The sequence below is a fragment of the Budorcas taxicolor genome, chromosome 7, assembly GCF_023091745.1.
Source record: "Budorcas taxicolor isolate Tak-1 chromosome 7, Takin1.1, whole genome shotgun sequence".
Taxonomy (NCBI): domain Eukaryota; kingdom Metazoa; phylum Chordata; class Mammalia; order Artiodactyla; family Bovidae; genus Budorcas; species Budorcas taxicolor.
The window spans coordinates 27,352,686-27,380,574 of NC_068916.1; the positions used below are offsets into that span (position 1 = coordinate 27,352,686).

The 27,889-nt window shown below is 39.9% G+C and overlaps 1 protein-coding gene across 4 annotated transcripts in view; it reads right to left on the bottom strand.

Annotated features, from left to right (window-relative positions):
• GRAMD2B (GRAM domain containing 2B) overlaps positions 1 to 27,889 on the bottom strand; it is an 84,342-nt gene that overhangs the window by 5,428 nt on the left and 51,025 nt on the right. For 2 of the 4 annotated variants that reach the window (XM_052642762.1, XM_052642761.1), the window contains 11 exons: positions 27,277 to 27,343; positions 26,254 to 26,357; positions 22,323 to 22,418; positions 20,395 to 20,466; positions 20,202 to 20,282; positions 17,368 to 17,479; positions 16,573 to 16,695; positions 15,892 to 15,979; positions 12,916 to 13,020; positions 8,958 to 9,051; positions 4,462 to 4,696 (listed from right to left, as the gene is read on the bottom strand). In XM_052642762.1, coding sequence (XP_052498722.1) covers positions 4,655 to 4,696; positions 8,958 to 9,051; positions 12,916 to 13,020; positions 15,892 to 15,979; positions 16,573 to 16,695; positions 17,368 to 17,479; positions 20,202 to 20,282; positions 20,395 to 20,466; positions 22,323 to 22,418; positions 26,254 to 26,357; positions 27,277 to 27,343 — 984 coding nt within the window. In that variant the 3' untranslated portion in view covers positions 4,462 to 4,654. Of the gene's footprint in view, positions 1 to 4,461; positions 4,697 to 8,957; positions 9,052 to 12,915; positions 13,021 to 15,891; positions 15,983 to 16,572; positions 16,696 to 17,367; positions 17,480 to 20,201; positions 20,283 to 20,394; positions 20,467 to 22,322; positions 22,419 to 26,253; positions 26,358 to 27,276; positions 27,344 to 27,889 lie in introns of those variants that run through there. The other 2 variants (XM_052642760.1, XM_052642759.1) reach the window with 2 other exon arrangements.

Sequence of the window (27,889 nt, forward strand, 5' to 3'; positions counted from 1 at the left end):
CAGAAAACTGTTCTCTGCATCTATGAGCTTGGTTTTATTTTCAGTATTTTTTAGATTCTGCATATATATGAGATCATAGATATTTTTCTTTGATTTACATAACTTAGCATAAGGCCCTCAAGATCCATCCATAATGTCATAAAGGGCAAGATTTCATTCTTTTTATGGGTGTGTGTGTGTACACACACCACATATACTACATTTTATCCATTTACCTTATATAGACACTTAGGTTGTTTCCATATTTTGGCTACTGTAAATTATTCTGCAGTGAACATGGGGGTGAACATGTCTTTTTGAATTTGTGTTTTCATCTTCTTAATATAAATACCAAGAAGCGGTATTGTTGGATTCTATGGTAGTCCTATTTTTAAGTTTTTGAGGAACCTCCATACTGGTTGCATCAACTTACACTCCCAGCATCAGTACACAAGGGTTGGTTCTCTTTCCTCCAAACTCACCAGCATTTATTATTTCTCATCTTTTTGATAACAGACATTCTAACAGATATGAAGTGATATCTTATTATAGTTTTGATTTGCATTTTCTTGTTTAGTGACATTCAGCATCTTTTTATGTGCCTATTGGCCATCTGTATGTCTTCCTTAGAAAAATGTCAATTTAGACAATAACTGTTTTCAATCCATTTTTGAGTGAACTTTTGTGTATAAGATAGAGGTGTAATTTCACTCTCTTGCATATAGTTGTCTTGTTTTCCGCTCACAATTTATTGAAGATACTGTCCTTTTCCCATTGAATCTTCTTGACTCCTTTGTCATAATTGGCCATATATGTGTGAATTTACTTCTGGGCTCTCTATTCTGTTCCATTGATCTATGTTTTTATGCCAGTATCATACTGTTTTGATTATTGTAGCTTTGTAATTTAATCTGAAACCAGGGGGTGTGGTGCCTCAATTTTTGTTCCTCTCTTGGTTGCTTTGTTTGGCTATTTGGAGTCTTTTGTAGTTCCATACAAATTTTAGGATTGTTATTTTTGTGAAAAATGCTATTGGAATTTTGATAGGGATTGCATTGAATCTGTACATTGTTTAGAGCAAGGCTTAGCATCTGGAAAAAACAAAAGTGCTGGAAATACTAGTGGTCAAAGACGCTCCATTTAATGTCTTTGATTTTGTTTTGTAAAGTCAAGAACTGGTAATATCATTATTAGCAAGGACAGGCTTAAAAGAAGTGCATGAGAAGTATTATATCACTGAGCTCCTTTGTAAGACGATCAGGTTATGGATCCCAAATGTCAGTATTAACTGTTACAGATGAATAGAATTCTGACTTTAAAACAATGCTTGAGAGCAGAATTCACTGGGCTGTCTACAACATGTTAGTGTCCATGTTATAGGTATCCATCCATCCTTTAGATCACCAGAAACAGATAAACAAGGAAAGTATCATCCGAATTGAAATTTTAGGATACATAAATCAAAACAGCACACAATACAATTAACATATAGGTTGGAAAAATTTCAGTCTGACTCTATGAATTTATAAATTAGGGTGAGTTGTGGAATGGAAGGAAAAACCATTAAATAATGTGTCTGGTAGGGAATTCTCTGGCAATCCAGTGATTAGGACTCTGTGCTTCCACTGCAGGGGGCCTGGGTTCAATCCCTGGTCAGGGAACAAAGATCCCTTAAGCTTCATAGCACAGCACCACCCCCTCAAAAAAACGTGTCTGGTAGAAAACAAATTTATGGTTACAAGGGAAAAGGGATTGGTGAGGAATAAATTAGCAGTTTGGGATTAGCATATATAAACTACTGTATATGAAACAGACAAACAACAGGGTCCTACTATATAGTACAGGGAACTATACTCAGTATCTTGTAATAGCCTAGAGTGGAAAAGAATATGGAAAAGGGTGTGTGTGTGTGTGTGTATATATATATATATATATATATATATATCTGAATCACTTTGCTGTACACCAGAAATAAACACATGATAAATCAGTTATACTTCAATTAAAAAGGAGAGACAGGAATGCATTTATTGTTTGAAAAGATTGCTCTTTCTGCATCTGTATGTATGTGTACAAATAATTTTTATTTTCTAAATAAATTAGGCTTAATACATAAAAAAGTGTGTCAGGGATGGTTTTAAAGAATTACATATGTGAGTAGCTGGGAAATGCCTTGGAGTATTGGGTATATTTAGGAAAATATCTTCAATATTCACAGAGCTTGAGAGATCCAATAATCATGTCTACTTTCCATATGTAAGACTGGCAATTTCTATTCACCTAAATAGTGTTTTTAATCACAGATTCTCTATGTAAGTCTGTTTGAAGATAGGTTCATTTGCGTCATATTTTAGATTCCACATGTAAATGATATCATATGGTATTTTTCTTCTTCTGAGTTACTTCATTTAGTATGATAATCTCCAGTTGCATCCATGTTGTACAAACAGCATCATTTTTCATGGCTGAGTAGCAGTCTTTATCTGTTCATCTGTAGATGGATGTTTAGGTTGTTTCCATGTCTTGGCTATTGTGAGTGGTGCTGCTAAGAACACAGGGGTGCATGTACCTTTTTGGATTAGAGTTTTGTCTGGATATATGCCCAGGAGAGATTTCTGGATCATATGGTAGCTCTAGTGTTTTGAGGACTCTCCATATTGTTTTCCATAGTGACTGCACCAATCTTCATTCCCACCAACAGTGTAGGAGAGTTCTCTTATCTCTACATTATCTCCATAATGCTTACCTTTTAAAATGCTATTTTCTATGCCAATTTTTGACAGTGCCACTCTAAACAGTGATATAATTTAAGCGCTACTATTCAGTAGATACCACTAATGTTCTGCCCTTGAGGCTTCAAAGAATATTCTTGTATGTACATTTTTGAGGAAATCTCTTATTGCTTTGGGATAAATTCCTGGATAGCCTTACTAATTTAGTGAAATAACTTTTAAAGGCTCCTCACACAGTTGCAAAATTTCTATCCAGAGGTGGCTGACACTCTTGAATCTTTAATGGTTTTAACTATAAAACACTGACGTAGAACTTTGATAACGCCGGACTGTCAGATATGCAAACATTTTAAGAAAAAATGAATACGGTTCCTACTAAAAGAGTATACTTCTTGCCCTACAAGGCCATCAGCTTTAGAAAGATCATCACATTTAATTCTCACAATGACACTTTCCCTTGGTACTTTTATCCTCATCAAAACGGGGGAAAATAACCAAATATCTTGCTTATAGTCACATAATTCAAAAATGAGGACCCAGGAATCATGCATTGATGTTCTGATAACAAAGTTCATTTTCTTTCCCCATATTGTTGTAACACAAGAACTTAAATCAATTTTTTTGCAAGTGAATACTAGGGAGGAAAGGAGTATGGGTGAGTTGGAAGTAGTAGAGAGAGATGAGAAGCAGTTAAAAGCAGTTAAAAAGTCTTAGCTACAAGAATTCAGACTGACAAAAGACAGTGTTAGCAAGGTATTTAAACCAATGAGTATTTATTAAAAGCCAGGGGTGCACCAGGCACAATTCCTGTCCAGTAGGCTAACAAACACAAATGATGTAACCAATTCACTTATTAGCTTATCTGATTAAACAAAATACATTTCATAGAAATGATTATAAAATGCATTATAGACAGACAGAATATCTTTTATATTAACAAATCTTAGGGTGCCTAAATAATTATTAATAAAAACCAGCCAACCCATATGGTAAATAGAAGTTAGCAAACCACCAGTTATATATTTTAGTCAGCAAAAGAGAAAAGCATGCTATCATCATGCTGATGGGTTTCGCCATTAATTATAGACATCCTGTTTCGAAACAAACACAGTCCACCTACAATCTTAAAAATGCAGTATCTTCCATCCAGTATCAAATCACTATTATATTTTTTGGTTTAAAGATTAGTTTTGGTTTCAAAGTCTTAGTTTAAACTTAGTACTTTAGTCTTAAGTCTCACAGATTCTTGACATGGGGTGGGTGAGAATCAATCCTGTTAAGTATTAATGAGAGGAACAAAACAAAACATTAAATGGGATAGTTTAATCAGCTTTGCCTGATTTTCTTGCCAATAGGTGGCTGAGAAGTTAAGATACACACGTAACTTAAACCAGAACATAACATCAGAAAGGGAAAAAACCCCAAAACTCAAATGTTACTTGTTTGAAGCAAGTTTGTCCATCAGAGTTTTTTTTTTGCCCTTTTGGAAAGTCATGGCAAATTCTTTAAGGGACCATATCGAGTTGGTTGGCACATGATATATCCCTTCTGTTGAAGGCTGGTTAAGGCAGGGGTGGATACATGAGAGAAAAGGCTGATGGGCAGGGCTGAAAAGGCTGGAGTGGAATATATTTGCTGACAGTCACAATAATCTGCTGAACCACAATCATCCAAGTGTCCGCCGGGCCCTTCTGGAGACCTCCAGAGACGGGTCTGTTTTCTTCAGGCAGCAGCACTGAAAACTTCCTCAGAGAGTCGAGGTCAACTTTTATTGCACAGGAACCAGAATTATTCCCCATTCCCCCCTTTCCTGAGCCTGAGACCTCCAAGGGCAAGAGAGGCTGCCCGCCTGCTAGCTCCTCTGGCCAGCAGGGAGCACTCCACCAGAACACCCCGGGAGCACCTACTTGAAGGGAAGTGCGAGGTATGGCGTGGCTCGAGCTTCAGTCACCATTCTCAAGCAGCTTTTGTAAGTTGTTTTGTATCTTGAAATAATAGAGAGAAAAGCTCCTGTTATTCCATAGAGTGGAGTATACAGTAATGGCGTATTTGCTATGGTTCATATAATGCTTGAGATTAATCTCTTCTACCTTGAATTAAAAGCTACACATGGGTTAAATTTAGATCAGGCAAATAAATGCATTATCATGGCACAAAACTGTTTGACAGTCCACTTCAAAATGAAAAAAGGGCAAAAAATGAAAGAATGGCACAAAGATAACAATGTCAGTAGAGACTAAGGGAAATAGAACAAAAACCTTGGCAACACCAGGTGTGACCCAAATGCATTCAGAGGCAATGGGAAACTGTCCTTGACAAAGCCCATGTGATGGTCTGAATCGGACAAACACCACAATATAACATTTCCCAGAAGACAGAATTTCACAGGACATTGACGATCTGTGGATCTCAAGCCCACAGGATAGTGTTGGGCATTGAAAATGGGTTTGGTAAATGTTTGGGTAAATGAATTTGAAAGAATCCAGAGCAGGGTGTTTTTAAGGATCAATACTGTGAAGGGAATAGGGAACTCTCTGTAGAACAAGAGAAAGAGAACATAGTCTTCATTTGCAAGAATATTCTGTGATGTCCTACTGGTATCCACAGAGTAAATGGAGAGGAAGAGGTCGAAAAAGTATGTGCCAGGAACTTCATGTATGCTCACCTTAACCACACACATGTTCACACACAGAGGCAGGTTTTCTACGGGAAGGTAAGGGCCTGAGGCACTATATAACAAGACTAGTCACACAGTAGGTGGCACAGTAGGGAAAAGAACAGATATCTGACTCCATAAAAAAGTTTATGCTTTTTCTTCTGCACTGCTGCTGCTTCTAAGTCACTTCAGTCATGTCTGACTCTGTGCGACCCCATAGATGGCAGCCCACCAGGCTCTTCCATCCCTGGGATTCTCCAGGCAAGAACACTGGACTGGGTTGCCTTTTCCTTCTCCAATGCATGCATGCATGCTAACTCGGTTCAGTCGTGTCCGACTTTGTGCGACCCTACAGACAGCAGCCCACAAGGCTCCTCTGTCCACAGGACTCTCCAGGCAAGAATACTGGAGTGGGTACTGCTCTGACATTAATGTCACTTCCAGTGCTAAGAAAATAGGTATTTACTTCTTTACCTGTAGAGGGCACTGCCTTCATTCCCCATATTATTACTTCACATCTTCCCTACCTATCCCATCGGATCAAAGATAAATGGACAAGCAGGAGTGGGAAGGGAGAAAAAGAAATGATAAAAAAAACAAAAAACTGATATACAAAATATTTAAAATGCCTACAAAGACAAAAACCCCAAAAGTAAAACAAAGGAGATAAATGGGCAGTTTACAAAAGGAAATCCATAAGAAGAATATATATGAAATGATGTTCAACCACAGTATTAATCAGGAAAATGTAAATATAAACCATGAGATCTGACTTCACACTCAGTCTAGGAGGTGGGAGGGGGCCAGAATGGCCTAAGATGGTCTACATTAGAGAATCTGAGGAGACATTTGAAGATAGACTAATTAGTGAACAAAGTCTTGTGCAAGCAAAAAAAGAGGAAGGAGTTAAAATATCCTTCAATTTCCCATAAGAAATGACTGAAAGGGCAGTGATGCCATGAACAGAAATGGGTAAGATATAAGCGGGCAGATCAGGAGGCAGAGACATGACCAGTCCCTATAGGAGAATAAAAGAGAGCTGCTGGTGTTGAGTAGAAACAGCTGAGACGTGGCTTCTACCTCCCCATAGCTGCTCCACCTCCGCCATGCACTGCTGTGTCATCACCAGCCTGCCTCTGGGGAGGGCGGGGCTGGAGGGTACAGCCTGAGTAACAAGCACACAGGTGTGCCCTGGTGACTGTTTTTATGCCAAGACTCCTATGAGCAATGTGTGCAACTAAGTCAACACATGCATTTTGACCCTAAATCCCCTCTTTCCCGCTTCTGCTTTGGGACACAGGTTTATGTTGGCACCCTAGCTGAGAGGCTGGGTTCTGTGCAAGACGTGACCAGCTGTCTCTCCTGCTTTCCTGTCCCTCATTACAGAAAGTGTTGTCCCTGCCAGGATCCACAGGAGAATGGGAAGAAATGCACAAGAGGGTGGCTGGGTTCTGCATGCTTCCCAGTCCAAAGAACATCACCATGTGCCAGCATGAACAAAAGAGAAAATTACCTCTCCATTCTCCAGGTCAGCATGGAAGTCAAACATGTCTAAAGTGAAAGTCACTCAGTCATGTCCAACTCTTTGCGATATAGTCCATGGAATTCTCCAGGCCAGAATTTTGGAGTGGGTAGCTTTTCCCTTGTCCAAGGGATCTTCCCAACCCAGGGATCAAACCCAGGTCTTCTGCATTGCAGGCAGATTCTTAACCAGCTGAACCACAGGGGAAGCCCAAGAATACTGGAGTGGGTAGCCTATTGCTTCTCCAGCAGATCTTCCCAACCCAGGAATTGAACTGGGGTCTCCTGCATTGCAGGCAGATTCTTTACCAACTGAGCTACCAGGGAAGCTCTAAACATGTCTAAGCATTTCATCAAAGAAATTTTATCTTCAATTCTAGCAACTAATGTTTTAGAAAGGAAAACAGTTCTGGTTGCTACTCCATACCTTCTCTAGCTTGATTATGCATCGCAAAGAGAAAATGTCTGAGTCTGCCCACTGATACAGTGGTTCAGTGGGAATTATCTGTCATGCCTTGGTTTAGAATAGAAACCTGTGGTCTCCTTTGCTCTCCATACTTAAGTGGTTAAGTGCTAGATACCATTTGGTATCACAGGCCAAACTTAATTTGACTTGTCTGTGTTTTATGTTTCTTCCCAAGTAAGCATAACTGTACTATTATGGAAATCCACCAAATACCAAGCATTTGTGGCAGCAATTAGAACTGTATAATTCACTAAACCTTTCCTGAGATAAGGATCAAAACAAAGCATCAGATGGGAAGGGACAGACATGGTGAAAGGAGAGATAAGAAATGTTAACAAGGTTTAACTTCAGGGTATTTCTGGCTCCCTACCATCTTCTCCTGGTTGCCTCACTCTTCAGTGACCTTATCCCCAAGCAGAAGGTTGACTTTTGGGGAGCAGTAAAGCAGAGGGCTTCTCAGGACAAATGTGGGAGTCAGACCTGGCTCAAATTCTAGCTCTGTCAACTTTCTGGCTCTGCCTCCTTGAGTAAGTTAACTTGAAACTTTGATCATTTTGTCAGATGGAAATAATGACATCTACAGAGACTGAATGCAAACATTTTATGAATGGTGACAACCAGCCTGGGTGGAGCTGGGGCTCCACCTCTCTGGTCAGGACACTCCCCCTACAGTGTCCCTCCCTGGAGCTCCATGTCAGATATCACTTATCCTTGGGGCCTAGGACAAGAGAATAATTTCTAACCAAGGAGGAAAACCACAAAATCTACTATTAATAATAAGGAAAATGAACTGAAACCTATTTCTTTGTGGAAAATCCTTTGGTGAGATTTAGCCATTTCAATGGCCTGTTGCACACCCATGTGTGTGTAACCCCTGCCCTACGGTGGTAGGGGGCCTATAGTACCAACATAAACCTGTGTCCCAAAGCAGAGGCAGGAAAGAGAGGATTCAGGGTCAAAATGCATGTGTTGACGTTATAGTCATAAGCTGCACACATTGTTCATAGGAATCTTAGCATAAAAACTGTCACCAGGCAATAAGACCAACCTAGACAGCATATTAAAAAGCAGAGACATTACTTTGCCAACAAAGGTCTGTCTAGTCAAGGTTATGGTTTTTCCAGTAGTCATGTATGGATGTGAGAGTTGGACTGTGAAGAAAGCTGAACATCGAAGAATTGATGCTTTTGAACTGTGGTGTTGGAGAAGACTCTTGAGAATCCCTTGGACTGCAAGGAGATCCAACCAGTCCATTCTGAAGGAAATCAGTCCTGAATATTCATTGGAAGGACTGATTCTGAAGCTGAAACTCCAATACTTTAGCCACCTGATGCGAAGAGCTGACTCATTTGAAAAGACTCTGATGCTGGGAAAGATTGAGGGTGAGAGGAGAAGGGGACGACAGAGGATAAGATGGTTGGATGGCATCACTGACTCAATGGACATGAGTTTGAGTAAGCTCTGGGAGTTGATTATGCACACAGTGGCCTGGCGTGCTGCCGTCCATGGGGTCGCAAAGTGTTGGATATGACTGAGTGACTGAACAGACTGACTGAGGCAGTAAGTACAGTGACTGCCCCAACACAGGAAAGAAAGCACTCACCTTTTCTAATCGCATTATGTTAGCTGTAAGCTCTTGACACAGGGCCTCCACATTTAACTGTACTTGTGACCCCAGGCCAGATGGTGCTGTCTGTCTGTAAGAACCAAGAGAAAAATTACTGTGGGCAGGAATGGCAAAGAAACAAGTGGAATGAACACATTTTAAATTTATTTGAACAGAAAACTAGGTTATAATAGAAGACAGTGTGCATTTAACCTGCAAACATCAGAAAGGCCTTGAAGTACTGCACAACTCCAGACTAGATGTTTAGGAGACTAATTCTACAAAGATCAGCTGGAAATCTCTTAAGCTATTTTTGTCTAAGTGGCTGTGTTGTACCTTGGCTTCCAAACAAGAATCAATTATTCTCAAGCATGTGGTTTCTTAGACTCCTTTTATTAACTGCTGATACCTTCTCTCTGTCCATGATGGCATGCATTTTTAAGGAGTATTGCTTTTCTCAGTCATATTCGTACTGTTTATGGGAGAAGCAATCATTTACACTAGAACTTTCATAATGTTTGGGCTTCCCTGGTGGTTCAAACAGTAAAGAATCTGCCTGCAATGCAACAGATCCAGGTTCAATCCCTGGGTCGGGAAGATCCCCTGGAGAAGGGCATGGCAACCCACTCCAGTGTTCTTGCCTGAAGAATTCCATGGACAGAGGAGCCTGTCTTTAATCAAATTTGTGTTGATGTATGTGACTTCTGTATTTCCTTCCTTGAGACCTGCCATATAAATGTAATTGCCCTTGTCAGTAATATAACTGATGTATTCACTATTAACCACTCGAGTATTAAAGAAATGGGCTCTTACTCTGGGGTCCACTGGGGTCCTATACCAGCTAACACTGTAGGACATTTAGAGATATGTATACATTTTCCTGGAGAACTGCTCAAAAACCACCGATCAGATTTTCATGTTAAGGTCAAGCACCATGGTTTGTTCTCCTCTGTTTCTTGGTTGTAATTTAATTTAAGCTGTGAAGTTTTTTTTTTTTTTTTTAAGTATAGTTCAAACCTCAACATGAATCAGCCATAGGCATACATATATCCCCCTCCCTCCCATCTCCCTCCCCACCCCACCCCTCTAGGCTGATACAGAGCCCCTGTTTGAGTTTCCTGAGCCATAAAGCAAATTCCCGTTGGCTACCTATTTACATATGGTAATATGTTTCCATGTGACTCTTTCCATACATCTCACCCTCTCCTCCCCTCTCCCCATGTCCATCAGTCTATCCTCTGTGTCTGTTTCTCTATTGCTGCCCTGTAAATAAATTTTTCAGTACCATTTTTCTAGATTCTGTATATATGTATAGAATATGATATTTATCTTTATCTTTCTGACTTCTCTGTATAATGGGCTCTAGGTTCATCCACCTCATTAGAACTGACTCAAATGCATTCCTTTTTATGGCTGAGTAATATTCCATTGTGTATGTGTACCACAATTCTTTACCTATTCATCTGTTGATGGACATCTATGTTGCTTTCATGTTCTAGCTATTGTAAATAGTGCTGCAATGAACAATGGGATACATGTGTCTTTTTCAATTTTGGTTTGCTCAGGGTATATGCCTAGGAGTGGGGATGCTGGGTCACATAGTGGTTTTATTCCTAGTGTTTTAAGGAATCGCCATACCGTCTTCCATAATGGCTGTATCAACTTACATTCCCACCAACAATGAAAGAATGTTCCCTCTTCTCCACACCCTCACCACCATTTATTATTTGTAGACTTTTTGATGATGGCCATTCTGACTGGTGTGAAGTGATAGCTCATTGTAGTTTTGATTTACATTTCTCTAATAATGTGTGATGTTGAGGATCTTTTCATATGCTTGTTATAAGCTGTGAAGTTTTTAGATGGCATTAACTGGTCTAGTTTATTTTACACAGGATCCATTTTTGAGCCATAGATACTTGGTAACTTATTGATGATTATCTAAATGTTAAGAAAGCAAACATGTTTTTCATTGAGCAGAGGTGAAATAGTTTTTTCTTTAACCTTGATCCATAGTGTCAAAGTCTTATATCCCAGGAAGGAAACTGAGTTTAAATCTTTAAAAAAAATTTATTTGGCTGCACTGGGTCTTAGTTGCAGCATGTGGGATCTAGTTTCTTGACTAGGGACTGAATCTGGTCCCCTGCATTGGGAGTGTGGAGTGTTAGCCACTGGACCAGCAGGGAAGTACCTGGCGAAATCTTTTGGTCTCTAAACGAGGGATCTGAGACTCAAGGTACTGACTTATCCACATGAAATTCTGACAGTCCACAGGCTGTGAACCCACTAACAAAGCTAGTACAATGTATATATTAAAAAAAATGGTTCTCTACCAATGAAAGCAGATTACAAGTGTGGATTTAGCTACCTGGGCAGCATGGATGGATGACCTTGGATGAAGAAAGATACAGAGGAAATTCAGGTTCTGTTCAATTACTCTATTAACAGACTTTCCCATTATAGATGTTCCCTGACCTTATGTCATATGTGACCTCTGTGATTTTCCTTTTAAATGATTGTTTTTCAGATTGTTACCTCCTCTTGGGTTGACTAAATAGTAGAATAAATATTCCATTTGACGTTCATTAATAGAATTTCCCCCTCATTGTCACCAAGTTAATTAAATGATAACAGGACAGGAGGTACATTTCCCTAATAAAATCACTTATATCACTTATATGACAGTGAACTAATACTAATAGTTTACAGTAATGTAGAGTCACCTCCTAGCTCTAGGTGTATTATTAACATTCTGAACAACATGGGAGAGAGTAAGGGCAGGGTATAAATCTATCCCAAACCATTCATTAGACTTCTTATTATTGGTTCAAATGTATGTTTATGATACAAAAATAATCTGTGTAACAGCATACACATAAGCCATAGAACAAAACTTTTAGGTCACTGTTAAGAGTGTCAAGAAAGGCCCCAGAATGGTATAGCATAATAGTTCTTGAAGTGTAGACCCCAGACCAGCAGCAGAAGCTTGGAGAATGGGCCTTACAGTCTATTTTAATAAGCTGTCCAGATGATTCTGATACACAATGAAAATATACTGACTCAGCTATTCCTTACATGCAAGGAACCACTGGTAGACTAAGTTTCTATGGTCATATAGACCTGAATCCTGATTCTGTTGTTTTTTTTTCTTTTTTTACAAACTATTTCTCTGAGTCTCAATTTTCTCATCTGTAAAGGAGGGAATAACATCTATCTTTTAGGGTTATGGTGAAGATATAATGAGAGAACGTTGTTGGTGTGTGAAAGTGTCTATTGCAACAGTGTCTCTAGCACATGGTACATACTCTACAAAGAAATATCTCTACTTTTAAAACTTCAGCTAGCAGTATGCTTTTATTTTGGTTTTTAGGGAATGTGTCAAAATCCTCCTGTAAATGGGTTTATAGGAAAGACCGCTATGTCAATAGATTTAATTAGTTGGGGCCTATTAAAAATACTGTGGTAGAAAATCTTTACAGACACATTCAGCTAATTACTGGTCACATGGATCTTCATGGTGGTCAAGAGCTTTATAAATAAGTGAGTTCCTATAAAGAGCTATAAATGATGAAATGTGCTAAGTTACTTGAATTGTTTCTTTTTTATGAATGACTTGACTCACTGCCATTTTACAAAGATAAACTTGAATATTTTAATAAATGGGCCAAGGTCACAATGGAGCTTAGGAGAAGAGAACAAGATAATGTAAAATTAGGCTTGTTTCTTGCCTTCTTGCTGGCAACACTATAGCAACTCAAAAACATGCAGAGTCAGGTCATTCATTTTTTTCTCCAGGGCCCACCTACCTCTTTATTTTCTACATGTACACTTAGCAAAACGTCTCATACATAATGTACCCTCAATTAATGCTTGCCAGAAGGATGCCATGCTCAGGTCAAACATTATACCAATGTGAAAGGCAAGCAGAAGACAGCACTGGAGGGAACTGACTTACTCAGTCTGATGGGTGTCCACAATGGAGGTTAGTGACCCCAGCTGCTCCTCCAGAGTATTAATTCTGTATCTCATGTAGAAGGTCGAGATGATCAGTGCACAGACACTGGAAAGGGATAAAAGAGAAATCATCAATAGGTTAATGACCAGGGCCTGATTGATGTTCCTAAAGCAATAAATATGAACTCTGTACCTTTGAGGCAAGGTATTTACCAAAATAACTTGGCTACAGAGACTTTAAAAAGGTCTTTTTTTTTTTAACAGACTGATGCTTGCACCAAACTTTATAACTAAGATATTAAATTCTCTGCTGCTGCTGCTAAGTCACTTCAGTCATGTCCAATCTGTGTGACCCCATAGACAGCAGCCCACCAGGCTCCCCTGTCCCTGGGATTCTCCAGGCAAGAACACTGGAGTGGGTTGCCATTTCCTTCTCCAATGTATGAAAGTGAAAAGTGAAAGTGAAGTCACTCAGTCATGTCCGACCTTCAGTGACCCCATGGACTGTAGCCTTCCAGGCTCCTCTGTCCATGGGATTTTCCAGGCAAGAGTACTGGAGTGGGGTGCCATTGCCTTCTCTGATTAAATTCTCTAGACCCTCAATTTACAAATAATGGCCATTTAGGAGTCTTACTCAAAGCCAGCCAATGTAGATTGTCAAGCTGGGGCTCCTCCTCTCACCAGATACTGTCGGAAGTCCTGGCCAGTGAGTATCTGGTTTTGTGACTCACAAATTCCCTGCTTTATCTGAAAACCAAACCGAGCACATCCTCCTCGGTTGTGAGGAACAGCCTAGAACTGGGTCAGGCTATTTTCAGAAGAACTGGTTACACAGAGTGGAAGCTGAGGGGGCAGTTAAAACAAGTCAATGCCTAAGTTTTATTGAAGGGGATTACTTTTCTAAAAATTGAAGTACAGTTGATTTACAGTGTTGTTAATTACTGCTGTACAGCAAGCTGATTGTTATACATATATTTATATTTTTAGAAACAGCCTTTAATACTATTTTTTAATATTCTTTAAAAATATTTTTGATTTTTTAAACACTCTTTTCTATTATCCTGTGGTTTATCATAGGATATTGAATATAGTTCTGTCCCATACAGTAGGACTTTGTTGTTTCTCCTATACAATTATATTTTATAACTGTATATAATTTGCATCTGCTAACCCCAACCTCCCACTTCATCCCCCCACCCTCTCTCTCTTGGAAGCTACCAGTCTGTTCTCTGTGTCCATGGTGCTGCTGCTGCTGCTAAGTCGCCTCGGTCGTGTCCGACTCTGTGCGACCCCATAGATGGCAGCCCACCAGGCTCTCCCGTCCCTGGGATTCCCCAGGCAAGAAGACTGGAGTGGGTTGCCATTTCTTTCTCCAATGCAGGAAAGTGAAAAGTGAAAGTGAAGTTGCTCAGTCGTGTCTGGCTCTGTGCGACCCCATAGACTGCAACCCACCAGGCTCCTCCATCCATGGGGTTTTCCAGGCAAGAGTACTGGAGTGGGGTGCCATTGCCTTCTCCCTGTGTCCATGAGTCTGTTTCTATTTCACAGATAGGTTCGTTCGTGTCGTATTTTAGATTCTGCATTTAAATGATAGCAGAATGATATTTGTCTTTCTGGCTTACTTAGTATGATCATCTCTAGTTCCATCCATGTTGCTGCAAATGGCATTATTTCATTCTTTTTTATGGCTGAGAATCATTCCATTGCATATATATATATATATATACCCACACCATATCTTTATACATTCACCTGTTGATGGACATTTAGGTTGCTTCCATGTCCTGGCTATGTGAATAGTGCTACTATGAACATGGGAGTGCATGTGTCTTTTTGAATTATAGTTTCGTCTGGAGATATGCCCACGAATGGGACTGCTGGATCACATGGTAGTTCTCTTTTTAGTTTTCTGAGGAAACTCCATACTGTTTTCCACAGTGGTTACACCAGTTTACATTCCCACCAACAGTGTAGCAGGGCTCCCTTTCTTCACACTCTCCAGCATTTCTGGGCTTTTTAACAATGGCCATCCTGACTGCTGTGAGGTGGCACCTCACTGTAGTTTTGCATTGCAATTTTCTAATAATTAGCAGTGCTGAACACCTTTTCATGTGCCTCTTGGCCATATGTAGCTGTTCTTTCGAGAACTATCTATTTAGGTCTTCTGCCTCTTTACCAACTGGTTGTGTTTTTGTTGTTGTTGGGTTGGATGAACTGTTTGCATATTTTGGAAATTAAGCCCTTGTTGGTCACATCATTTGTAAATACTTTTGCCCAATCTGTGGGTTTTAATTTTGTTTACAGTTTCCTTTGCTGTGCAAAAGCTTGTAAAACTTTTGACTAGGTCCTATTTGTTTATTTTTGTTATTATTTCTATTGCCTTGGGAGACTGACCTAAGTAAACATTGCTAAGGATGTTTTGCCCATGTTTTATTCTAGGAGTTTTATGGTGTCATGTTTTATGTTTAAGTCTTTAAGCTATTTTGAGTTTTGTTTTGTGTATGGTGAGATGGTGTGTTCTAACTTCATTGATTTACTTGTAGCTGTCCAATTTTAAGGGGATGACATTTTAAAGTTGTTTTCATTTCTAACCAGAGGACATTAGATAGACAAGAAAATAAACAAGAACAAAGATGCGTCATATTTCAGGCAACAATTTCTCTACTAAGAGTATCTACTCAGAACTTAGTCCTGTTGGATCTGGCATATTTTGCTCTTCTTTCTTCCCTTCTCCACTATTTATTTAAATAAAAAAGGGTGAATATGAAAATGTGACCTAAGTTTAAGGAAAAAATGTTGAAGTAGGAGATGAAAATTGCCCCTGGAAAGATCTGGGTCACATTAGAGGCATTAGAGATTCATGGCTCTTGACAACGTGAAGAGATTTTTCCTTTAGTGAAATGAATCATTTTCTTAAGTCATTCATTAACAGTAAAATATAAGTCTTAAGTCATTCACAGTAAATACATTTACTTACACAACTGCATAGAATATAAGAATATGGTGGAGAGTTGGACATTTCTCAGACTTTACTCTGGGTATGAGTCCAGTGGTTTCTGACTGACCTGCTGAATGGAAAACAAAATATATGTTTTAAAGTGATAACATATCTCCTTCATGCAGCAATATCCCTATAGGGAACAAGTACTTGAGAGACAGAATTATTTCCAGGCAGTAGGAATCAGACAAAATACTATCTGAAGCCTTCCAGTTTTCATTTCAATCAGTGGTTACAATTCCTTCCCACATGTTTCATTCAATACATATTTGTTGAGAGCCTTCTCTGTGCCAAGGCTTGGGATACAGTGAGTGACTGGTGAACAATACAGACCCCAGCCCTGATCTCCTACCGGGACAACCGGTGACCAGTTATGATAAGAATCAGTAAATAATAATTAAATAATTTAGTTTTATGGGTAATTTTTGAATCACAGTCTCAATGTATTCAGAAAGAAGCTATTCATCTTTGCATCCCTTACAGTACAGCACAGAACTGGGTACTGTCTGTTGAGTGAATACATGAACTAATATGCAAAGACCCACAGCAGGAAGGGAGGAGAGGCAACAGGAAAGGCAGTCATAAAGTGAAACATGAGGACTTTTAAAGTTACAAGCAGATGCCCCTACTACCCGCCTGCCATCATAATCCACTCCTTACCATGCCCAGGGAGACTCTTGGCTTTTCCCTCAGGTACCCTGTTCACAAGGGGATCTGCCCGAGTTGGTTTTGCTTCTCCCTTGGAGACATTCAGAACTGTCTGGGATTCTGTCACATGGAAATCTACCAAGATGAAACAGGGCTGGGTAAGTTTTCCCTCCAGTACATTTACACACATAGGATCAACCACAAAGCAAATCAATCCCTGAATACATACATAATGGTCGGGAATATAAATGGATCTTCTCACAAGCTGGTTGAGTGGTTTGGGGATGAAATCCAATGTTTAAGCAAATAAGAAATAAAACGATACAAAGGCTGTTTGTCCTTATCCCACTGACTCATGGGGATCATTCGGCCATAATAATTAACAATATTATAAAGAAGAGGTAAGAAAGTATTGCATTTTTCTGTCTTTCGACCACTCCAATATTATGTCTACTTAAGAGATGATTTTCCCCCCCGCCCCACACCACACAGCTTGTAGGATTTTGGTTCCCCAACCAGGGATTGAACCTGGGCCCTCTGCAGTGAAACTGTGAAGCCTTAACCACTGGACCCTCAGGGCATTCTCAGAGACATTTGTTACATGCATATAAAGGGAAATGGGTTTTTACCACATAGGCAATTCCTTTCCCTTGAACTTTCAAACTACCCTTTGTTTAGAGTCCTGTTTTAACTGTAAGCGCAGAAGATGTGTTGTTTATTGGTTGGTTTTGTTTTTTTGTTTTTGGTTGAGGTAAGGATGTTCTGTGGAGAATTAAGTTTCAATAAAGATACAAAAATCTCCCAGACCTCGAGAGTTCTCAGATTCAGGGGTCTGAGAGCCAGAACTGCTGTATCCTTCCATGTCTTGCCTTCTTTCCCGCACCACTCCATCCAGATCTGAGAATTCATCATTGAAATCCTGAAGGGAGATAATGAAATGCAAAGAGGCCCATTATCCTTTACTCAACATGTAGGCCTTTCACTTAGACCTGACCTATAAAATACAAATAAGGAAGGATTACCCCATAACAGATCAGAGTATCTGGTTACTGATTTTCTGGGCAGTCAGAATTCTGTTAACACACAGTGGACAACTTGTTTGAAACAACAAATGTCTAGGGAAAAAACTGGAATGCTGATGACAGAATAGCTTCCAGGTAAAGCTGGAGAAGTCTCATTTGCATTTTGTAATGAGAAAAAGTGACTGAAATACATATATATAGCAAAAAAGTAGCTAGAAGGTTCTAAATGTATGTTCTAAATGCAGAGTCCTTTGGAAGGCAAGGAGATCAAACCAGTCAATCCCTTAAGGAAATCAACCCTGAATACTGACTGGAAGGACTGATGCTGATGCTTCAATATTCTGGTCACCTGATATGAAGTGCTGACTCAACAGGAAAGACCCTGATGCTGGGAAAGATTGAGGGCAGGAGGAGAAGGAGATGACAGAGGATGAGATGGTTGGATGCCATCATCAACACAATGGACATGAGTTTGAGCAAATTCCTGGAGATGGTGAAGGACAGGGAAGCCTGGTGTGCTGCAGTCCGTGGGGTCACAAAAGAGTCAAATGTGACTTACTGAACAACAGCAAATGCAGAGAAAGGTTTTTTCAAATTACAGTTTTAACAGAGGTATTGGAAACAGAAAAGGGAAAATGGCTTAAGCAAACTGGACACTGAGGGAAAGTTTTAGCTTTTTTCTTCCCTCAAACAAATCAAAACAGGGTCAGTAACATACTTCTAAATGACAGAAGGGTTATACAGAAGTGTGGAGTTGGGAAACAGTGGGATGTTTTTGCTGTGTACCCTACTTGTTCCCCAAAGTGCTTAAGAAATGAAGAGATAAGAGGCATCACTAAAATGTGCCAGTGAAAGTACAATTAAGCGATTAGGCAAAGGTACAGTTAGGTGAGCTTTTCACAATTTATTTAGTGACCAAGTGAAGAAAAGGAAACATGGCCTGCAAGCATATTACCAACATTTCACCTTCAATTAGCTGTCTCTTGATCATTTCAATAGCCATTGGAACTTCATGCAAGAATTTATAGGGGAAAGAAAATTAAACAATTCAAATCTTCTCAATTTAATAAGTATTAATGGAATGCCTACCATAGATTAGGCAGTATGCAAAGCTCCCATACATATGATTTCATGACTGCATTTAATCTTCACAGCCATGTAAGGAGCTTGGCATTTTACCAGATGAAGAAGCTGAGTCAGAGTAATTAAAAGAGCTTGCCTGATGGCATAGCTCAGCTGGCTGGAACCGAGATCTGAAACCAGGTTTGATGGATTCCAAATCGTAAGTGTGTTATCCTATTTCTCACTGTTTTTTTAAGGTAGATTTTTTTTTTTAATTGAGATAAAATTCACTGGTTTAAGTATACAATGTAGTGGTTTTCAGAATAATTACATTATTGTACAACCATCACCCCTGCCTTATTTCATGATATGCCCATCTCCCAACCAAAAGAAACTCTTTATCCATTATCAGTCATTCCAATTTCTCCCTCCTTTCATCCTCTGGTGACCACTAGTGCATTTTCTGTCCCCATGAATTCGTCTATTCTGAACATTTCATATAGATGAATCATACAATATGTGGCCTTTTGTGTCTGCCTTCTTCCCCTTAGCAAAATGTGTTCAAGATTTATCCATGTTGAATTATGTATTGATAGTTCTTCCTTTTATGGTCAAATGATATTTCACTATATAGATATATTACATTTTATTTATCCATTTATCAGCTGATGGGTATTGGGGTTGCTTCTACTTTTGGGCTGTGATGTATAATGCAGCTATGAACATTCTGGTTTTTGTGTGAACATGTTTTCAATCCCAGTACTTTTTAACAGCTCTGAAAAAAAGATAAAGATGTGTAGATGTTGAAACTCTGGGCTCATCCCACTTCACCAAATGTATTAAAACATTTAACAATCATCAATTTGGGAATAACCATTTGAACAATATGGCTGGGACTTCTTGGGCTTATATTATACCATCTCAGGTATAAATCTTATACAAATGGGGGGAGCTATTTCCCATTAGAGATTTACTCTATATTAAAAAAGTCTAAGGGAATCCAAGAATCTCTCTGCCTTTCACCTGGGCATTACAGCTTTCTTCTTCCGCAATTATTTCTAGTTATTCCTCTTCCACAGTTATTTCTGGGTATCCCTCAACATCTACTAAGCTGTAAAATCTTTGAAGGTAAGAACTAGTTTTGATTTTTCCTGGTGTCTTTATGGGTATACTATGCTAACATGGTGCCTTCAACGCAGAAAACGTTCAGTGACTTGTGGGACTGAATCATGCCCTCCCCAAATAAATTGGTGAATCCCTCTAAACAACACTGATAAATCCATCCAGATTTGAGGAATACCTTTGTGGACCTGTGACTGGCCAAGTCAGCCAACTAACATGTTTCTTTTCTTTTGCAGGATGGCTCTTCAATTACCTGAATAAGTTTATGACCTCCTATGGTCCTCTCTCCTTCAGGACATAAATGCCCTCCTCAACTCTGCCTCAGACGCCATGGTCCTAAGTTCCTCCCACACCCTGGTCATGGTGTAAGGAGAAGTGCCATTGTGGGACAGTCTCACTTTCTTCTGCATTTTGATCATTTTGTAGGCAACTCACCAGAGGCAGAGATGAAGGACGGTCTGCCCGGAAACTGTTTTCAAGAGAAGATGGACTGGGACTATTGCCAATACCTGTATTCTGAAATTATTGAAACAAAATTATTTTTACAAAGTGGAAAAACCAGATCAACTCCCAAACTAAGAAATACAGAAGAGAGACAGCAATTGAGGCTCAGAGATGTCATACTCACTTCTAAGTGTCCACACACCGATTTCAGTAGTTTGTAAGTTGAATCTCTGGAGAGTAAGGAGACAAATATGTACTGAAAAACAAAATCATAATTATTAACAGATACTGCTTGACTAGGAGTAAGAGTTAAAAATTTTATCTATCTATATTTTTTCAAACAATGTAGCCTATATTCTATGCAGAGTCTATACTCTCATTCCGCTCACCCACACATTGAGTTTTTATTCCATTCCTAGAATAAAGTGAGTATGTTCTCCCACAATAGCAACAAAACTCTCAAACCCAACTTAAATAATAGAGAAACGTATAGCAAAAGGAAAGCTCTGATACCCTAACCTTGGTGCCCCAGACAAGCTTGGTCAGAAAGAGGCCTGAACAGCACAGAAAGGCCCGTGGTGTTTTTGCCAAGTCCTCTTTTAAGTCCCTCTCCCTCCCCTCCCCACCTCCTTTTGAGAAGGTATTTAACCGTTCCCAAGGGTCTGCTGTCTCTGCTCTGACCTAGATTGCCATTGAAAATTTCCCAGCCGCTCTAACAGGCTCATTTTTTTTCAAGCCACTTCCAGATTCTTTCTTGTACAAATACGGAGATTTCTCCTAGTGGACGCTTATAAGCAAGTTATGAGAAAGAAGTAAAGTCAGAGCTAGGCAAGTCATTTGAGAGACAAATAACATAAGGAAAAGTGATTTTACCATCAACCATATGTTCACAATAAAAAGGCTCACTCTTTTTCCATCTGTTCGAATCACACAATCTTTTTACACTCACTTTCCAAAGTTTGTGACTACCCTCTCTTGCTCACCCATGAGAGAACTTGATATACTTTCCAAGCAAATACTGTATTCCAAAGTAGTTAACATTATGGGTTCTGGCAGCAGATGGACCGAGTTGCAAATTCTGGCTCCTTTACTTACCAAGTGGGTGACACTGAGCAAATTGATTACTTAATGCCTCTTAGTTTCTGTTTTCTTAACAGTCCCTACCCCTCATAGTATGGCAGTGTGGAATAAATGTGTACATACAAGGAAAGTATCTTGTGTACATCTGGCAAGAAGTACCTGATGCTTGCTAGCCATTAGTATTAAAAACAAACCAAAAACTCACAATAGGTATCAGCATATTTCCTAGCTCATCTGAATAGCTTCTTTTACTCTTCCCTTCTCTTTCCTTCCCTCTTTAAGTTATTCAGTCGGGTTAGAAATTAGCTTTTATGCTTTCATAAAAACAGTAGGGAAAAGATAAAAAAAAAGTTTCAAGTGAAAAATGAGTAACCAAACCATTCTACTATCTCTCTCTTGCCAAGATGAAAGAAACACTGCAAACATTTCAGGTTGTCCATGCCTGGGGTAGCCCAAGGCCAATGACAACTCCAGAACTTCTATATCCAAGAGGGGTAGTTAAGGCAACCTGGAAGCAGAGAGGGCCTAGATTGGGCCTGAAGCTGCACCTGAATAGCAGACCCCACTTTCATGTTTTCATGTTGGCTCTGGAGAGGCACCAATGGAGGTTACAGGGAGACTGGCCACCCCCACCTCAGGGACTCCTCCTATCACCCTGCCTCACCCTGTAAGCAAGGCAGTGGTAGTGTTTTAAATAAAAATAAAGAAATGAAATATATCCCTTTAGCCTGACCTGACCTGATAGATGTTAGGCAAAGGGAAGTTGGGAAAGAATTTTAATTTTTTGGACCTTGGTCAAGTAAGTATAATGAAGTCAGCCGGAAATTCAAAATAGGCAATGATTAGAATAAATCACCTTGTCAGGGGAAACCACACTAAACAAATGTCTGAAGGCTGTGATTTTAAAAATTAGTCTTCTAGAGTAACTCCCAATTCACGGTATTTATGGTTCAGGGTCTTGGTACTTGGCAAGAGGCCCCTAAGGCAATAAGACCCAGAGCAGGACAAAGCAGGGTGCCCATGCGTACTCACCCTGTCTGTGACTGTCGCTATAATCAGGGCGTTTGGCACCAGGAGGGCAGTTTTGGTTTTCTTTATCAAGGTTACTGAGAAAGCTGGAATCGAGATCTGAAACAGAATCACTGAGTTAACATGGGTTCAGGCTTCACAGAGCAGCATTGCAAATCTTCCCGTTAAAGGAAAAAGAAAAGATAAAGCCAACAGCCGGCTCTTCAGTCTCCATGAAGAAAAGGGAATCTTAAAGAGTGGCATGGGTGTGTCACCGAGGTCTCAACCTGGTGTTTGCAAAGCAGGAGGATAAGTGTGGATCATTGAGTCTGTTGAGGGGTTTGGTGGGAAACCTTTATCTTTAGACATGGGAACAGAATGCAAAATGTACAGTCATTTTAAAGGTGATCCTAAGACCCTAAAGAAGTTACGTGCTTGTGGTTACCCACTCTGAGCTCATCTCCAACCACCCTGCTCTCCTCTGTCCTTGGGGGAAAAGGCTGAAAGCACTGGTGTAGCAGACCCATTTGGGGACAGGAATCCTGGGACCTGAATTCTCAGTTCTGTTACTATCTACATGACCTATCCAATCTCATAAGCTGTCCTTTCTTGGCCTCAGTTCCCTGACTTACAGAGACAGTCTTACCTACTTCCCAGGATTTTCTGTGAATTAAATGAGATAATAGACGGAAAATACCTAGCACTCAATAAAAATGTCATTCATCTGTCTCTTAAAAAAGAGGATGGGTGAAATAAAAGAACTCTTAAGTTCTTTTCTGATTCAAACAATAAGAAATAACGACAATTACAGCAGCTACCATTACAATACCTATTCACTAGATGACAGTTTCATTTAATTACGACATTCCTATAATATAGATATTCTAAGAGATGAGGATGTTTGTTTAGAGAGGTATGTGACTTTCACCAGGGCTTTCCTGGTGGCTCAGATGGTAAAGAATCTGCCTGCAATGCAGGAGACCTGGGTTCAATCCCTGGGTCAGGAATCTCCTGGAGAAGGGAATGTCTACCCACTCTAGCATTCTTGTCTGGAGATTTCCATGGGCAGAGGAGTCTGGTGGGCTACAGTCCATGCGGTCTCAAAGAGTAGGACATGACTGAATGACTAACACACATGACTTTCTCAGGGTCATAAATAAGTTACAAAGATAGAATCTGAACCAATCTGATCCAAAATAGGGGTTCTTTTTTATACAATGTACTCCAAGAATGCCACAAATACCACAAATAATAGATGTTCCTCATATTTTAATCAAACCTGGTTGATTTTTATGAGATCAACCAGGTTTGATCTCAAAGGAAAATGGATCATATCACTTTGATCCCCGAAAACAGAGGCACCCACAAGGGCCTGAATTCGCCCACGGGTGCACACACTTATGTGAACATACATTTTGTAAAAATGCTTTATAGATTCTGAAAGAAATCAACAAGGTCAGTTATGGGGGAGGAGGGCCTTATGCTAGTACTTCCAGCTTGAATGACCAAAACTGAACTTGTAGTTTCCTTAAGCTTAAATTTAGGATATTTCTGTTCATACTGAGGCTTACAAGATGGAGTTGTTCTACTGCCCCTGATGGGAAGATTATGAAGAAAGAGGGGCTGATCTAAATTAGACACTAGAGGAAAGAAAGCTATTTCATCAAAGAACTCTACCCACAAAACTTTTGAAGTTGGGGAAATAATTCAGAAGTGATAAACTGGGATTACTTTGGAAAAAAGAACTTAGTATCTTCCAAGAAAGATGATAATATAACAATGAGTCTAATTTCAATTCTCAGCAGCAACACAAATACACAGTGAAAAGAGCTATAAATTTAGATTTTTGCAGAATCTGAGGCATGGAACACGCTTAAGATGGAGTTTTCAATCAGTTGCTTCATTAGTATAAAATGACAACTAGATAACACTGGAGAAATAAAGCATGAATCATTTCTCTGTTTGAGCTTAGATGGAATGCAATACGTGCCTTTAATTTTACTAGCATCTGAAAATACACACCGGCTGAAAAGGTCTTGATTAAATTAAGGTTACACTTTATTATTACATTCCTCCAGGGTAGGGCGCTTAGAAAATTCCCCTTCCTGGTGCAGACTGTTTGACTCCTAGTTCATGCTAGATTGCATTGGGCCAAGGTCTGTTGGCAGGGAGCAAGTTCTGCCAGAGGACTGAAGCCCAGGTTTCCATGATACCATCCTCAGTGGGGAAGGAATGTGCAAGTCACGATTGTGGTTCTTATCTTCCCACCCCTCTTAGATTAGATACAGCACAGGCAAATGCAATCCCATGTGTCCTTGTCTTGAAAAAACCACGTCAATCCTTTTTTTTTGGTCAGTACTTTCTTAGCTAGAGGAGGGATTTTGAAACCATTACTAGAATAATATGAGCTTGAAACCACTTACTGGCTTTGTGAATTTCTCATCCCTTAACAAAGGCTAATTCTCTGTTCTCTAAAGTTTTCAAGCCCTGCTGCTTTGGTCAGAGGTGTTGGCTTTCGCTATTCCTGAGAATTATCTTTATCTCACAGAACCGGAAATCAGTCCCCTTATCCACTCTATGCACAAGAGCAGAAATCGAGAAACATGGTGTGATATTACTCAATATTGTTTTCCATTATACTGATTCAAATAATACTGTGAATCTAAACTATGTTTATCTCAACACAACTCTATACAATAAAAATTACACGTTTGATGCTAGTCTGCTGACTCAACACCAACATAAAGAATTTCCACCATATTTGTTAAATGGCTTTTATTTATAAGACTGCCAGTAGCTTTAGGGAGAGTATTTAAATAAAACATATCTACCAGTCAAAACAAAAGGAGTTTTTAATCAGCTACTTCATGAATATAAAAGTTGCTTATTCATAATCATGAATCAGAATGATTAAAAACTCACCAAGGTCACGCAAACCCCAGGTGTTTCTCTGCCTCCTTGTTCTGGTGGCCTGGCTGAACTGTGTGATGTTATGTCATAGCTCAAAGGGAAAGAATGTCAGTGGGAAGGAATGAGCTTTTTCCTTGCTTACACCAAACTCCCAAGGGCCTTGTTTAAAAGGCGGTACCCTGGGAAAACTACCAACGCCTTCAGGCTCTTCTCCTTAATGGCTCAGGTATCATGGGACTCTGCTCCCCCAAATCTGTATTTAGTGAGAAGGAAAAGATGTCAGTCCGCATCTATTGGAGATTGTATGTGACTCCCAGACCAGGACCAAAATGCTCCAAAGCCTGCTCATTTTGTACTAGTGACAAATGGAGCTCTAATAAGTAGCTTATTTATATGCCTGTTTGCCTAGATTTCTCATGGTAACTGTGTGAATATGGTGTAAAATTTTTTTTTTAAAGAACTGTTTTGGGTTTAATGTATGTCTTTGGAACAAATTACAGCATACCCTCCATATGAAGAACTTTGAGTGTGCTGGTAACATCTTGGTAAAAAGGATTTAAGGCAGGATTTTAGGAGGGATATATGTATGTAAGGAAAAGAATGGAAAGAGTGCAGGTTAGGGAAAAAGAGAAGTTTGTGTCATCTAGAGGCATTTAGGGGGCTTCCCAGGTGGCGCTAGTGGTAAAGAACCTGCCTGCCAGTGCAGGAGACAGAAGAGACACTGGTTCTATCCCTGGGTTGGGAAGACCCCTTCGAGAAGGGCATGGCAACCTATTCCATTATTCTTGCCTGGAGAATCCAATGGACAGAAGAGCCTGGCAGGCTACAGTCCATGGGGTCACAAGGAGTCAGACACGACTGAAGAGACTTAGTACTCATGCAGAGGCATTTAGAACCTGCAGTATTTGGGACTACAGTAAAGGAAACTTGGTATAAAGGTATCATAATGACACAAATATTTATAAACATTGTTACATTTAACAATTAATATTAACAATATGTAAGAAAATGCAGGGATAGTTTTCTTTAAAAAAAAAATACTAACCTTAGTGTCTTTTCCAAAGACCTTGGAATGAAAACAAATCCAGTTTTCCGATACAAAGAGCTTCCCTTGGTATAATATTTCTTTCTGTAGAGCACACGTAAAACCTGGGAAGATATACACAGGTATAACATCATTTACAACTTCCATTTAAGATGAAAATGGTGTATATCTGTTGTTGACTCAGGGATGGGCAGAGATAACACACTCATATGCTCAAAAGATCTCTCCCCTGTTTTTCAGTTATCTTTAGTGGAATAAAGCTATGGAGATGAGAGTTTGTTTTTTAATTCCAAGTCTTACAAACTTCAGTATAAACATCAAAATAGAAAGGCAAGTGTGTCATTGCAGATGAGTGTTCAGAATGATGTTTCAAAAATCTCTGTTTGGGAAGGCGTGTCACCCTTGTGCTAATGTTGACACTGCTGCCTGCCCCTCCTTCCCTGGGATGGTCATAATGACTCTTTTGAAATAGATGGTCTCACTGTGGGAAGAGCACATGACCCACACCTTCCTGTGTGGAGATAATGGCAGGAACCCAGCACGTTGCCTTAGCATCTGTGTACTGAGGGAGGCTGGAATGGAACCCTGGGTTCCTCTGCTCCCAGGTGGAGCCAAGCAGGTGCTGAATGGCATGCTGGGTTGGGTGTTTAGGCATGACCGCTGAGCCCTGAACAATGCAGCGGTCAACATGTCTGTCGACCTAGGTCTGTGTTGCCTTCTTCCGGTCTGGTCTTGCTTGGTCTTGTTAGCCTAAAACAGCACAGTCCAATCACAATGCATGTTAGCATGAATATGGAAGGCGAGGACATTCTGGAAACCTCTGGGATAACTCTGTATCATATGGAGGGAGTCAGTTGCCCATTCTACTCTCTTATCTCTCAAGGTGCTGGGTGAGAGCTGAGTGAGGTCAGCATTACGGTCACATCATGACTTTCAGAAACCTATGCCCCTTGGTGATTCAGTCCCCAGACTCTTTCACCCCCCAAACCAATTAGCGTCTTTTCAAAGCAGGTCAGAACTTACTTTGTCTCAGGGGTTCCTCCGTGGGGACATCTAGAAACAGTTTGTGGAAGTGCATGTTTGCTTTGTCCTGCAAGGAAGACAAAACACAGACAAAAGTCCCTTTCAGCGTTCTTGTCAAACATAAGCAAATTTTAACTTCAGTTGAAATCATATAACAAGTCTCCCCACTCTTAAATAAAGAATCTTTAGGAATTCCTTCTCCCTGATCTTATAGTCTCCAACACAGTCCTTCAGGGAAAAACAGTGGAGGTCACAAAGGTTTCATTTTCCAATGAGATTAGTGATTAAGTAGCTGGTGGGCAGCCTTCCGCAGAAGCGGCTGGACGAGGGTGGTAAGAAATGAGGTAGAACGGACAGAAATCTCACCAGGCAGTGAATCCCAGGGCGCTCAAGATCCCAGTGAGTACTCTCAGAAGAGGGTAGTGGTTAAAAGCTCTGTATCAGATGACCCTGAGTTTAAGTCTTGGCTGCACCTCTTCTGAGGTATGTGATCCTGCCCTAGTAACTTAACCTCTCTGGGCCTCAGTTTTCTGTACCTGCGTCAGAAGGATGTCCTAGGGCTTAAATGGGGGTGATGTATCTCCAGGACCTGCTACTGGGTTTGTCCCTATCA